The sequence below is a fragment of the Eretmochelys imbricata genome, chromosome 1, assembly GCF_965152235.1.
Source record: "Eretmochelys imbricata isolate rEreImb1 chromosome 1, rEreImb1.hap1, whole genome shotgun sequence".
In the NCBI taxonomy this organism is placed as follows: Eukaryota; Metazoa; Chordata; order Testudines; family Cheloniidae; genus Eretmochelys; species Eretmochelys imbricata.
The window spans coordinates 23,888,383-23,903,353 of record NC_135572.1 but is presented as its reverse complement, the minus strand read 5'-3'; the positions used below and the strand labels follow the sequence as shown (position 1 = coordinate 23,903,353).

Sequence of the window (14,971 nt, the reverse complement as noted above, 5' to 3'; positions counted from 1 at the left end):
GATGGAGGGGCTAGGGGGATCTGCGTGCTGCCCGTGCCTGCAGGTGCCACCCCCACAGCTCCCATTAGCCACAGTTCCTGGCCAATGGGAGCTGCAGAGCCGGTGGTCAGGGCAGGGGCAGCATGCGGAGCCCCCCCGTGGCCGCCCCATGCCTAGGAGCTGTACATGCCAGCTGCTTCTGGGAGCCACACGGAGCCAGGGCAGGCAGGGAGCCTGCCTTAGCCCTGCTGTGCCACCGACTGGACTTTTAGTGGCCTGGTCAGCAGTGCTGACCAGAGCCGCCAGGGTCCCTTTTCAACCGGGCATTCCAGTTCAAAAGTGGACACCTGGCAACCCTATTGCCTACTTAGAAAGCAACCAGCCTGCTCTGTAAAGCCAAGACACTGGAATTTCTCTGTAATAGCCTGGGAACTTGCTTAGTCCCTCTGCAGAGGGTTTCTCTATAGTAACAGTTGCTTGTTATTATGTGTTTTTCTATGGCAATTATCAGAGTGTCTGGGTGCCTTTACCCTGAATTAGATACCTCCAAAAACACAACAGCATGCAGTTCGCTCTCCTTCACAGGCAGCCACTCCCTGAAGTGGACCAGATGCAGAGGGTGGGCGATAACGCACTAAATTTAGGGTGACCAGATGTCCCGATTTTATAGGGACAGTCCCAATTTTGGGGTCTCTTTCTTATATAGGCTCCTATTGCCTCCAACCCTCTGTCCCAATTTTTCAGACTTGCTGTCTGGTCACCCTAACTAAATTGCACTATCCCCAAAGCCTTGCTTTGTGTACAAGCTGGAGGAAAGAGGAGGGGGATCAAACTGAAGCAATAACCATGGGTTTGCACTAATGACCCCTCCTCACCAGCCACTTAACTCTAGAAAGCTTCAGCCACACAATCGAATGATGATCTTTGCTGAGAGATTTCCTACCATTGAAATAGGTACAGCACCATCTGGTGGTTGTATAGCTCACATTCATGCGCCCTTAATTAGCATCATCTTCCATTAAGCTCCTTGGAGCGGGTGGAGGGGTAGAAGCTGCATTTTCCCCTGGCCTGACGTCAGGGTGAGCCACTGGGCTGGCTCACCACCTCTCTCTGGCTGATGAAAACTCTGCCTGGCTGGACTTGGGAAGGAAGGGCAGGAAAATGTGAACTGCTGGATGCACGGGGAAAACAGGGTATTTAGCCTGCCTGGAGTGGGGAAGGTTCTTTACTTAACTGTGCATGGTGAGAGTGGAGAGGCTAGTGGGAGGCCTCTCAGGGGCAGATCCAGGCTGCCCAGCATGGGAGGGGCACAGGAGCAGACCCACCATACCCATTGAAGCCTTTGCACCAGCACAAGCCATTGCACCTGACTCTGGGCCTGTGTTTCCATAATATATACCCTGCGTCTGTCGCAATCCACAAACTCCTCACCAGCCTGTAACTCCCTCAGCTCATTTCCACTGTGGCCCTTTGCCTGGCCAGACTCCATAGATACACGCTTCTAGTGATTCCTGGGGGTGGGGAATGACTCAGTCCAAGATACTCTAACTGTGTTTGCGGGGAGGCTGGAGGAAGTTTTGCACTGTCCTGGTGAAGCAGCTGGGATGGTGCAGAGCATCTGGCTGAGGCTATAACACCAGTGGATCTAAGGCTATGTCTAGGGCAGATGCCCTACCCGGCTCTCTACATGCCCAAGGCCTAAAATAGCAGTGTAGTGTCCCACTGCCTCCCTGCTGCCCTACACACCGCAGTGTGGATGCAGCCTGTGCCTTTCACTGCTGTGCGTAGCTTCACATACCCGGCCTACTCGTCGCCGCAAGTGTAGTCGAGGCCTAGCTGATGTGTGCTTTTCATGACCCTTCCCTTCCCCCCTACCACCCACGGCCACCACCCAACTTCCTCCTGCTGACTCTGGAATGGTAGTTTTCTCCCCAGCTCTGGGCTAATAGACAGGCTGGGCACTGAGCCAGGAGTGAGTGTGAGGGAAGTGAAAGAGAAGAGAAGAGAAATAGCAGGGAGCTGAAAGGGAATTGGAAGAGAGAAGGCAGGTCCAGAGGTTAGGGCAGTAGCCTGAAACTCAGGAGACCCAGCTTCAATTTCCAGCTCTGCTACAGACTTCCTGAGTGACATTGGTCAAGTCAGTTAGGGTATGTTTCCACTGCAACTGGAAGTACAATGGCTACCAAAGTAGGCCTACTCATGTTAGCTTTCATAGAATCATAGACTGTCAGGGTTGGAAGGGACCTCAGGAGATCATCTAGTCCAACCCCCTGCTCAAAGCAGGACCAATCCCCAATTTTTGCCCCCAATCCCTAAATGGCCTCCTCAAGGATTGAACTCACAACCCTGGGTTTAGCAGGCCAATGCTCAAATCATCTAGCTAACATGGCTAAAAATAGCCGTGAAGATTCAATAGCACAGGCTAGAACCATGAGTATTATAATACACTAGACTAGCTAGATTAAAGCTAGCGTGGCTATACCCACGCAAACTGTAGTCCAATCTCGGATTGCAGTGTAGACACACCCTCAGTCTCTCTTCACATCAGTTCCCCATCTGGAAAACAGATGATAGCACTGCCCTGCCTCACAGAGAGGCTATGAGGATAAATACATGAAAGGTTGTGGGGTGCTCAGATACTACGGTAACCCAAGTACCCAAGAGATGGTTTCCTGCAAGTTCTCGAACTAGCAGCTGGATTTAGTGAATGGCACCTTCTGCCTTTGCTCCTCTTGCTCACTGTCTCTGTTCTCTTTCAGGTACTGCCTCTGTTGCAGTAGCTGGCATCTTCGCAGCCTTAAGAATCACAAAGAACAAGCTCTCCGACCATAAGTTTGTTTTCCAAGGAGCCGGAGAGGTAGGCTTCACCCGGGTTCGGTGCTAAATACAGTATTTGTCCTTTCATTTTGAGGAGGTAAACATGGAAGCATAAAGCCCAGATCCATAAACCCCAGAGTGAGGTGCCTAAGTCTCAGTTTTGGGTTCCACTGTGATCCACAAAAGTCCCGCTCAGTTGACACCGAACCTTGTAGGCGCCTAAGTTTCTGCCTCCGCATGTGCACACTGCCACCCCACCCCAGGTCCCTGGATGCCTATCTCCAAGCTAAGCCCCAGAGCGAGCCACAAAGCAGGAGAAGACAGGCAGAAGAATGCCTGTCTCACCCATGGGCCCAATCTGGTAAGCGTGCTCAGAGGCACCTATTGGATCAGGTCCCATTCAAAATCGAGAGGGTGCCACCCACCTTATAAATTTCTATCCCAGTAGTTAGAGCTCTCACCTGGGGCGTGAAAGACCTAAAATTCAATCCTCCCCTGAGGTGGGGAAGGATCTGAACAGGAGCCTCAAACCTCTCAGGGGAGTGCGCTAACCACTAAGCTCTGAGATACTCTGACGTGTGGCTCCCTCAGTCTGTCCTGTGGAAGCTGTGGATATATAGAGTCACTGGGCCAGAGAAAGGGTGAGAGCAATTCTGTAGTCCGGTGGTTAGGGCGCCCACGTGGGAGATCCTGGGTCAGTCCCCCTGCTTCAATCACTGTTTAATTATGTATAAAAAATAGAACAGCTTCAACAGGAGAGAGTGAGGGTGCCCACCTCAGAATATCCCAGCAAGTGGGCACCACCTCCTCTCCTCCCCCACGGGGCTGTGTGGTGTGAAGCAGTCACCTAACTCATTCTCACAAGAAACACATCAGGTGCCTGACTCGGGGAGAGGGGTTCCCAGCTGTGGACTGCAAGCAGAGATAGGTGCCTATCTCCATGAGAGGGCAGGACTTAGGACACAACCCTCTTGTCGGCATCTCCCTTTGGCTAGTTTATGCAGCTCCTTGCCTAGCATGCTGGCTTTTGTGGATCACATTCTAAGGCACCTGTCTCTCCGCATGCATTATATAGGGAGCCTGAGTGCCTCATTTGGCTTTGCAGATCAGTGTTGTTCCAGTGATTTTTTTTCATGCAGTGTTCTGCCGAAGTCTCTTTGTGGATTCGGGCCTAAGGCTTCAGCCAGGCTGGAATTCAGTAAGGAGAAGCAAAGGAGCAACCTACTCCTAGTGTATTTTTCTGACCAGGAATGGTCTTCATTGCTTGTTAGCCCTTTGGAGCCAGCACATCTGAGAGGGAGATGGAGCCTGTTCCTCCTTGTGCATCACTAAGAGAATGTATACTTAACTTACAGTCAACTCTGTGCAAACCCACTGAATGCGATGAGGCTGCACAGGTGTCAATGGGGTTTTAATTTGGCCTGAAGAACCTTTATTACCGATGATGCATGAACTGAAAGAAGCCCAGCTTGAAGCCCAGGGCCTGTCTGCTGAGCTGGCAGTTAGGGAAAACAAAAATCTTCTTCCTTGTAAATTGAGCACATCACTGAGGAACAACAAACACAGTATTCCCCCATGCCACTTGCACAATCATTTGTCAGAGTTGAGCCACACTTTCCCTTTGAGGCAGAAACCATACCTTCCTCTGTGTGTGTACAGTACCTAGCACAACAGGGAGCGGAGAAGAGAGGGAGGGTAGCTAGTGGTTAAGGCTCTAGAGTGAGGCTTGTGAGATCTGCATTCAATTCCTGTCACCAACCGCCTGTGTGATTTTGGGCAAATCACTTAACCCTTCAGTTGCCCCTCTGTAAAATGGAGATTACAATCTAATAGTCACGACAGACGGGTATGTTCAGCATCTTTCCACCCAGATCTCAGGTGGGGCCTCTCAGTGAAACCATAATGCCAAGAACTATATATAGCAAGTCAGGGTTGTTTTGTTTTTGTATCATGAGACGGGGGAAGAAAGAGGGGACCGTTCCCCTCTCAACATTTCAAATGCACCGTTTACCACTGTTGCCTAGAGTTCCTCTCTGCTGGCTTCATCCTGGAGCCGCACTAGTCTGGCTTCCACCCGCTTTCTCTCCACTGACACTGCTAGTCTGAAGGTCTCTGACAACCTTTTCCTGGTCAGATCCTAGGGCGATGCTTCACCTTTAACCTCCTTAACCAGTCTGCTGCTTTAGAAGCCATCAATCACTCCCTCCTTCTTGACATGGTTCAGATGATGATAATTTGTATTACTGTAGTGCGTAGGAGCCTCAGTCCTATCCCAGGGCCCCGGTGTGGTAGGTGCTGTACAGAACAAAAAGAGGGTCCCTGCCTCACAGAGCTTACAATCCGTGTGCTTTTTGGGAGGAGTGGGGGGAGAGGGGGCTGTCATTTTTTAAACCTCTCCAAAGTGAGGCAGGTTTGTTTGAGGAAATGATCGGAATTTGCTTTCTGCTTATGGGTTTCAGGCTGCCATGGGCATAGCCCAGCTCATCATTATGGCCATGGAAAAGGAAGGAATTTCGAGGGAAGACGCCATCAAAAAAGTCTGGATGGTGGACTCCAAGGGACTAATTGTCAAGGTAAATCTGCCTCTGTTGCACTACTGTGTTGTGGTGCATGGTAGATGCAGTGTAACAGGCACAGGGTACAATGGGGCCTGACTCATTAACCCAGAGCAAGCAGATCCAGTGGGTCACAGTCAGCCCTGGAGTAAGTGGCTGCAATTCTGTTGAAGTCAGTGGAGCTGCACTTGCTTATACACAGCAGGGTAGACTTTGCTTTCCTGTTTTTGATGCCCTTTCCAGTAGAGTTTGGACATTCTGGGGATAGCTACAGCTTCAGGGTCAGGGACCACTCTGCTCTTCAGGTCCAATGGGACTTTGTAAATCTTTGTAAATCTCCTCTCTCCAGGAGACAGAGCTTTTTTGAGATTTGGTCCAAGACACTGGAATGAACTCCCACCCGAACTAAGGACCATCAGAAACCTCACCGCCTTCCACGCGAAGTGCAAGGTGCATTTCTTTAACCTGACCTTTTCAGACAGAGACAGAGAAATGAGCACATCAGAAAAGAAACTTACCAACACAAACTACTCCACTGCACACAATCCTCCCCCCACGAGAGGATGGGAGAACAAACCACAAGTGACGGATGTTAGTCACGTAATGAACGAGAGGCAGGTGTGCAGATACTACAGGGACGATGCGGTATAGCAGAATATAGAAGGGTGAAGCACTGAAATCTTGCAAACAAGATTTTGCAAATGATCGATCCAGACTTTTCTCGCCTGCCATAGGCTGGTTTGTTCTTTTTTCCCTGCAGGGGAGGAGTCACCTGAACCATGAGAAGGAAATGTTTGCCCAAGACCACCCCCAGATGAGAACTCTGGAGGAGGTAGTGCAAAGGGTGAAGCCAACAGCTGTTATAGGTAGAGTCACGGAAGCGGGAGCTCCTTCTCATTTGTCCACTTCTTGGGGGTTTCTTTTTTCCAGGGGCTCCTCTGTTGTCCAGGCCGACTCCCCAGGCCTCCCTGCCTGCATTTTTTTCCCTTTACTTCCCGTCTCTTGAGGCTATGAAGCACAAGCTCCCTCCTTCTGTTGAATAGGGATCCCTCCGGAGCCAATCGGTGCTGCCCTCAATTGGCCACAGGGGGCACTCTTGAGTTAAGCAGAGTTCTGCGGCTCCCAGAGCCTGAGCATGTATATCCCTGGGGCCTTACCAAATTCATGATCCATTTTGATCAATTTCCTGGTCACAGGATTTTAAAAATGATAAATTTCATGATTTCAGCTGTTTAAATCTGACATTTTTTGGTGGTGTAATTGTAGGAGTTCTGACCCAAAAAGGAGTTGTGGCGGGGTTGCACGGTTATCGTAGGGGGGGGTTGCAGAACTGCTACCCTTCTCTGCTGCTGCTGGTGGTGGCACTGCCTTCAGAGCGGGGGAGCTGGAGAGCGGCGGCTGCTGGCTCTGGAGGCAGAGCCGCCGCCAGCAGCAGCGCAGAAGGACAGATGGCCTGGCATGGGATTGCCTCCCTTACTTCTGCGCCGCTGCCTGCAAAGCTGGGCCCCTCAGTCCGCAGCCGCCACTCTCCAGCCACCCCGCTCTGAGGGCAGCAGCACAGAAGTAAGGAGGGCAATACCACAACCCCCATGCAACTCCCTTTTGGGTCAGAACCCCCAAATTTGAGCAACACTGGTCTCCCCCATGAAATCTGTATAGTAGAGGGTAAAAGCACACAAAAGACCAGATTTCACAGTGGGAGACCAGATATCATGGTCCGTGATGCATTTTTCATGACTGTGAATTTGGTAGGGCCCTCTTTATCCCCAACTGACCAGCAGAGCAAGAGGCTGGTTGCAGTTACCAGTGCCAGATCTCCTGAAGGATAGTGCTGAGCATCACCACAAAGCCAACCCAGAGAAACACTTGGTTTGGGCTGTTTGCTGATCCTGAAGGTGGTTTTGTCACTGTAAATCTGACTTTCATGGGGTTTCTGGAAAGGGGTGGCCTTCTCCCTCGGAGTCACACAGTTTAATTTACTGAGCACTAACAAGAGCTGAGGTTTAAGGAAACATGGGCCCGATCCATTGGAAGTCACAGAGTGAATCAGGAATTAACTGTTCACTTCTTAGGTGTAGCCGCCATCGCAGGTGCGTTCACGGAGAAGATTTTGAAGGACATGGCGGCTTTCAATGACAGGCCCATCGTATTTGCCCTAAGTAACCCCACGAGTAAAGCAGAGTGCACAGCTGAGCAGTGCTATCACCTAACAGAGGTAAACGTGCGACTGTCTCTCCCAACACAGCAGCTGAGTGGAACAGCCAAAGAGACTTAACACACAGAGCAACCTCTCTGTGTGCTACAGTGATCAGAGGGCTCTTTGGTGGCTCATAGATAAATGTAACCTCCTGGCAGAGCCCCACTGACATATGTCTCATGTCTAGTAAAATGGCAGTCTGCAGGGCTCTTGCAGTTGATCAGCCCCATGGGGGCAACTTCCCCCTTTGATGTAGGACGCATCTACACTGGCACAGTGGAGACATACCTTTAGCGTTAATGGTGGTGATTTGTTGAGGGGGGCGTTCCTGATGCAGACACCCTCCTCCGATCCAGGGCCCAGCTACACAACCTTGTTGGGGTTGTATCTTTTTATTAGGTGGAGAGGAGGGAGGCCCTGCTCCCACCCCAAACTCCCTTCTCAGGCTGGTCCATCACAGCTGTAACTCCTCATTGAGCTCCTCAAATGCATGAGGGCCCTAGCTCAGGTATTCATGGGAGGTAACTTTGGGATTTGGATCAGGCAAGGGGAAAGAGAGTGGGTAAGGCACTGGACTGGAACTCAGGAGATCTGGATTCAAGTCTACCTCAACCTTTCTGGGGGACCTTGGGTAAGTCATTTAGGCCCACATCTTCAAAGGTATTTAGACTCCTAACTTCCATTGATTTCAGTGGAAGTTAAGCCTAAATACCTTTGAGGATCTGGGCCTAAATATCTCTGTGCATCTCCTTCCCCTCTGTAAAATGGGAATATTTTCCTGCATCACAGGACACTGTGTTGATAGGAACTATGTATGTATCTAGATAAATAGGTTAAAATGAGACTTTGTCTGTCTATTTTACCAGGCTAAATAGAAACTAAATGCTACATGGCTCTTTCCCCTTGGCAAACAAACTGTATGTCAGTTTAATCAGCAGTCAGATCATAATGGTGAGATCGGTGGTGGAGCTGTTGCTGAACGATCAGTGAATTTGCTACCACAGTCACTGTGCTCCCAGAGCTGGGTTCTGGGATCCCCTCAATTGTAGACATTGCCTTTCCAATATCTGTGTGTGTCTGTCTCTCTCAACAGGGCCGAGGCATATTTGCAAGTGGGAGTCCGTTCCCTAAAGTAACCCTGGCCAGTGGACAGACTTTCTTCCCCGGCCAAGGAAATAATGCCTACGTGTTCCCTGGAGTGGCGCTGGGAGTCATTGCCTGCGGGGTCCGGCATGTCTCCAACGAGATCTTCCTCACCACGGCAGAGGTTTCAAATCCATATTTAACTGATGCTTTTAAAACATAAAAAAGCAGCTTCAGTGAGGCTTGTTGAACCCCAGGAGTGTAGTTAAGTCCTTGGCTAGGAACAGGCGCAGGGCAATGTGCATCATCTGAACTTCACCTCCTCAGCAAAAGGCTGCAGACTTTCCCAACACAGCAGGATGCCAGAGCTTCCATTGTGCCAACAGAAGTCCCCTGCATGAGCCAGCATTTGATTCCCCTCTATGGAGGGAGCTGAGGGGAGGGGTAGGAGATATGGCCTCTGGAGTCCTGGGTTTGTTTTCTTACAGGCAAAAATAACAAATCCAAAACAAACCAAAAATCCCCCAAAGCCTTTGATCATATTGGAAACAGCTGAATTTATTCCATAGCGTTTCCCCTGCTGCAGGAGATGCCTGGCTCCCGTCAGTGGAGGGAAAAGCAAGCAGCCAGGGTTCCCGCCACGCCAGCAGCTCTCACAAAGACATTTTTGCCACTTTGCATTTTCCTCAGCCTTTGCTGTAGGCTGTATTTTTTTAAAACTGCCTGGTTTCATACCATAACATACAGCCAAGCGGCACGTTTGGGGGGCATAGCCAACTTTTTCTCAGAAATGGACTCACTCCTTTCAAAAACGGTATCTAGTCACGCACAGGGGGTTTTTTTTGCAGAATGGGCTGTGCTTTCAAGCTCAGAATGAAACGGATGCACGTTTGAATTTTGGGTGGTTTTGCTTTTGATTGCAAGGACTTCTCCTGACTCTTGTAGCAACTGAAGTCTCAGCTACGCACTGCCTTTTTAAAGCCTTAAGAGGGCGCATGCTGTACTTGATTGAGAACATCACCTATAACCTGCCTTTTCTTCATTCTAGTCTATTGCTGAAGAGGTCACGGAGGAGCATCTTGCTGAAGGGAGACTCTATCCTCCCCTGAGTACCATCAGAGAGGTGTCCTTCAAAATCGCTGTTAAAGTAAGAATTCAAGTATTCTTGTGAAGTTTTTGTTTATATATAAGCCAAGCTCTACCTCTCGTAACGTTGGCAAGGATTTTTCTCTTGCCCTCATCTTTGATGTGGTTATGACTACCAGCATAAATGCACTGGCTATATTAGACCCAGAAACTTGGGCGTGACTTTCCAAGGGATAAAGTAGGTCATTCAGGTTTATCAGAGCTGATTCAGTGCCACAGGGCCAATCACAATTCCAGGTAGCCCCACACTGTGTAACTCCCATTTCGCTCCCAGTGTGCCTGACATTAATTCCAAATTAGCCTCTGTCACACATCGGTGAAGCCTCCTTGCCCATTCCAAATTGCTGACATTGTAAATACTGAATCGGGATGTTGAGGTGAAGCGTGTTTTAATAATCCTAAGAAAATGAATCCCAGGTGGTTTAAAGCTCCATGCTCTATGTTTCTTGTCCTAAGTTGTGTGGCTTTCTTGTGTGATTTGAGCAAAGCAATAGTACTCTCAAACTCCTGAGTTTCATCCCAGATTTTCCAGTGGTTCTTTCTCTCTCAAATGGTTGAGACCCTTATGTTAAAAGTGGCCCATCTTCAGGTGCACACAGCTGGATTTTCAGAGTTGTAGATAATCCCCAACTGCACTTAGTCAATGGGAGCTGTGAGTGCTCAACATCTTTGCAAATCAGGGCCAACATTTGCAGACTTTGGGGGTCTGATCCAGTGATGCCTGAAATAAGTTGGAATCTTTCCATTGATTTCAGTGACTTTATGGTCAGCCTTTGGGTGTCTAAACGTGGGCACCTGAATAAGTGGCCTGATTTTCAGAGGTGCTGAGCACCCAGGGCGTGTTCCATCATCCTTAACAGGAGCTGCAAATGTTCCGTGAAGAGTCATGGCCAGTGATTAAATATGGATTTATGTGTACATGTAGGCACCCATGGTTGAATAACTTGGCCTTAATGTCTATATTACCCCCAACTTAGAGACTACTTCTGAAAATTTACCTCATGCCTCAGTTTCACCTTTTCTGACTATGGGGATGTTAATACTTAGTTGCCCCCAGAGGAGTCTTGAGCATCCAGCAGTCTGTAAAGTGCTGTATACAACTGATCAGTGATAGATTTTTGAAAATGAAGCAGGAAATACCACTCACTTTCCATGCAAAACATACAACAGCACATCTTGCTTCACAGACTAGTGGTGCAGCCTCTAACACAGAAGTCTTGGCTGGTCCTGAACAGTTAGTCTTCTCTTCAGCATTTTAGTGTAACTCAGATAACGAAATCTCCCTCCTCCTGGGTAGGTATCCCAGGGTGCAACTCGCCACCATCCAGTGCGCTGTCTTTTGGGAAGTTTTGGCAATGCATGATGGGGCAAAAATGAGTCATGCGGGGTGACTGGGAGCAAGGGGACAAAGTCCCAGCATGCATCTTTCTCCCTCCTCTAATGTCATCCTTATCCCATAATTTCTGTGCCTTTTTAAAAAAAAACAAAAACCATGAACGTACATGGCCCTCCTTACTGTCCACCATCTGACAGAAGCATGGAATCTGCACAGTTCTGCACTATTGTCATGAGTGTTCCAAGCACAGGACACACGATCCTCCGATATTTGCAGAACCAAATCAGCAGGGAACACGATGATTTCATAGAGGGCAGATTTCATGAGATATGGTGAAAACCAAAGCAAGGTTGTTGGTGGCATTCACAGAGCACCTGCAGACAGTGAAGCGCCACTTCTGGGACCAAGAAACAAGCACTAACAGATGGGATCGCATCATAAGGCAAGTTTGGGATGACGAGCAGTCGCTGCAGAACTTTTGGATGTGCAAGGCCACATTCCTGGCTCTATGCTTGCCGCAGCCTTCCAACGCAGGGACACCACAAAGACAGCTGCACTGAAGTGGAAAAACCAGTGGCAACCGCCCTGTGGAAACTTGCAATATCCGATTGCTACCGATTAATGGGAAATCATTTTGGAGTCAGAAAATCCACTGTAGGTGCCATTGTCATGCATTTATGTCCATTTCGGCTACATACATACAGCAACCTTGGCTCTCACAGGTCAGTGCATGTGAAGCTGTGATTGGCCTTACTGTCCCCCGGTGAGGAGTAGCAGAGGTAGGGATACAGCTCCTGATGCCTGAAGGGGTTGTGTGTAAGGAGGTGCTCTAATGGAGTTCTCCATAGACAGCAAAGGGAGTGGCTGTTGGATCTGTAGGTCCACAAGAAGCTGCAGCATCTGTATTTGCTGCCAGAGAAGCCCCATTATGTCCTGGTGCATCTCCCTCTCCTTTTTCTGCTGGGATTCCTGGGCCTTTCATAGAATCATAGAATATCAGGGTTGGAAGGGACCTCAGGAGGTCATCTAGTCCAAGCCCCTGCTCAAAGCAGGATCAATCCCCAATTAAATCATCCCAGCCAGGGCTTTGTCAAGCCTGACCTTAAAAACTTCTAAGGAAGGAGATTCCACCACCTCCCTAGGTAACGCATTGCAGTGTTTCACCACCCTCCTAGTGAAAAAGTTTTTCCTAATATCCAACCTAAACCTCCCCCACTGCAACTTGAGACCATTACTCCTTTCTCCTGTCCACTCTTTCCTTGTCCATACAGTCTGCAGTATTCACCCTCCAGGCCTTTTGTTCACGGTCTGATGCAGCGCTGGATTGCCAGACCTTGCTGAACATGTCACCCTGAGTCCTCTTCTTTCTTCTCCATATCGGGCTCAGGCATCCTGCGGGTATGGAGGGGGAACAGCAGCAGCTACCCGTAACACACACACAGGTTGTCAGAATAGTCACAACAGAAAGCGAAAATTAAGATTCAGAACTCCCATCCCTTGTTCCCCTGAAGTTTTAAAAAGACATGCCTGTTGTCATTTCTGCTTTGTAGTGCTTGTGCACGGCACCATTCACAGCACCAGCCATGTGAGCATGGCCCACCAGGGGCAAGAGAAATAAGAAGGGAATTGCTCGATGGCATGAAACTATGAGTATAGGGCAGTGGCATTGAATACTGGCACCAATTTCCACAGGCGGTGGTGATTTTAGCTGATATCTCACTCCTGAGGGTAACAAAGGCATGGACAGCACAGCTGCTGTTGGTGTCCTGAAGTTGCCCGGGCCCTTATGTTGCTAGCCTGTTGACTGCAACGGTGCTTGCCGAAGTCATCGCCAACCGACGTGGGAAAATGTTCTGCCACGGAGGAAGACATAAGGCTGCCATCCTAGAAACCTTCAGGAGAGGATTGCAGGGTACCAGCATGAACGTTGCATTGAGATCTCTCAGGCAGATTCAAGGGACATCCCTGTGTACATAAACAAACTGCTCCACAAACCCCACACTGCCCCGCGTAACTCTACAGGGGAATGAAGAGCAACTAACAACTCTACTTCTCCTTGTTGTGCCACTACCTCTTCTAGGATGAGTAAACTAATGAAAAGTCAATAGCTGTGGCCTGTTACATTGGGAAATACATTTACACTCTTACCCAAGGTTCCTTCCCCTGCATTGCGCTCACTGATGCTCAACTGCTGGCACTGACTTGACTGTGGTGGAGTCTCTAGCAGGTCCTGGTTCGCGACATAGCTGGAACCCTGGTTGCATGTCCCCCAGTCTCCTTCACCTCCTCCTCCTCATTTCTGTGCATGCCATGAGCCTGTTTCTTAAGCTCCTCGGAGGTATCTATGGGCTGCTGGTGAGGTTTCCACCAAGTATGGCATGTAGGTCTTTGGAAAAGCAGTGGGTCTGCAGCTTGGCATTGGATCACTTGTTGGCCACCCTGGCCTTCTGATAGGCCTGCTGCATTTCCTTCGCTTTCTCATGACTCTGCTGCATCCTCTGTGTAAGCTGCTCATAGCTGTCCACATTTCTACGGCTTGTCCATAGCTATGCCTGCACAGGCTCTTCTCCCCACAGGCTCAGGAGATCCAAGATCTCCCATCTACTTTAGGCCAGAGCAAGTCTGGAGCATGTAGCCAGCCTGGTCACCTGGGCAGTTGCACACAACAGTGGAGAGCTGCTCGGTGTGCTTGCTAAGCCGGACAATCAGAAAACGGCATTTCAAAAATTTGCAGAGTTTTAAGGTGGTGGTGGGGCCTTCCAGTCTTTGTGACCTCTGGGCAGTGGAGTTCACAACTGTGACCACACCAGTCAGTGTCAGGCATTGTGAGACAGCTGCTGGCTTAGAGTCGACATAGATAACGCAGTGTCTACACTTGCACTGTGTCGACCTCAGTACATCATCCCTGGCTCGACGCTGCTCGGGAAGGTGGGGTTACCATGTCTCCGTAAGGGGGCCCCGCCGGTGTGAGACAAATTAAAGCGTAGATACAGGCACAACTAGGTCAACGCAGGGTGGCTTACGTCAACCGAACTTCATAGTGTAGACCAGGTCTCGGGGATAAAGAGCACCAGGGATTGAGCTACTCATTATTGTTCTGTTTTGTTTTTCTTTGCAGATTGTTGACTACGCCTACAAACATAATCTCGCTTCCTGGTACCCAGAACCAGAAGACAAGGAAGCCTTTGTCAGAGCCCTCATCTATAGCACTGATTATGAGTCATTTGCTATCGATAACTACAGGTGGCCACAAGCAGCCATGCACATTCAAGATGTATAACTTTTTAAAAATTCTGATCCTTAATATTCCCTGGTTGTTACCATCATTGCCATAAATGCGTCTTCAGGCCTGCAAAATTTTACTGTATCTGGAAACAAGCACTTTCTTACTTGCAGCTGCCTTTTTACTTTGTAAGTACCTGACTAGGCAAAAGGCCAGAGCCAACATGTGCAGTGACAGAGACATATATGTCTAAAGGCTTACCCCCCAAGAAGTCCTGCACCGCAGTTTCCACCTTCCTTTAAAGCACTCCTGTGACGTTGCATAAACAGTATTCTCTTCTAAACAAATTGTCTCACTTCTGTTTCAAAAGAATTAATTTTAAAGTTGCAAATCACATAGGAACCATAGCTCCGAAGGAGCTGGCTTGGGTCCTCTCTTCTGCAAAGAGATGGTGGTAGAGGCCAAAACTGTCACTGAAGTTTAATTTCTTTGACACACAGAGTGCTGCAGTGATTTTTTATTTTTATTATTAATCAGAAAGAATTGCAATCAAAGGCACTGCGGCATCACTACTGTTTTGGCAATCTAGTCTCCTTTCGGTGACACTAGCGGAAATCAGAAGTCGCTGCACTGGA

The 14,971-nt window shown here is 49.1% G+C and overlaps 1 protein-coding gene across 1 annotated transcript in view; it reads left to right on the top strand.

Moving 5' to 3' along the window:
• Positions 1-14,734, top strand: part of ME3 (malic enzyme 3) — a 175,063-nt gene extending 160,329 nt beyond the window's left edge. Inside the window, exons 8-14 of the mRNA XM_077842181.1 lie at positions 2,739-2,836; positions 5,256-5,369; positions 6,112-6,217; positions 7,424-7,566; positions 8,642-8,815; positions 9,680-9,778; positions 14,232-14,734. Coding sequence (XP_077698307.1) covers positions 2,739-2,836; positions 5,256-5,369; positions 6,112-6,217; positions 7,424-7,566; positions 8,642-8,815; positions 9,680-9,778; positions 14,232-14,393 — 896 coding nt within the window. The 3' untranslated portion in view covers positions 14,394-14,734. The remainder of the gene's footprint in view (positions 1-2,738; positions 2,837-5,255; positions 5,370-6,111; positions 6,218-7,423; positions 7,567-8,641; positions 8,816-9,679; positions 9,779-14,231) is intronic.
• Positions 14,735-14,971: the final 237 nt, after the last annotated feature.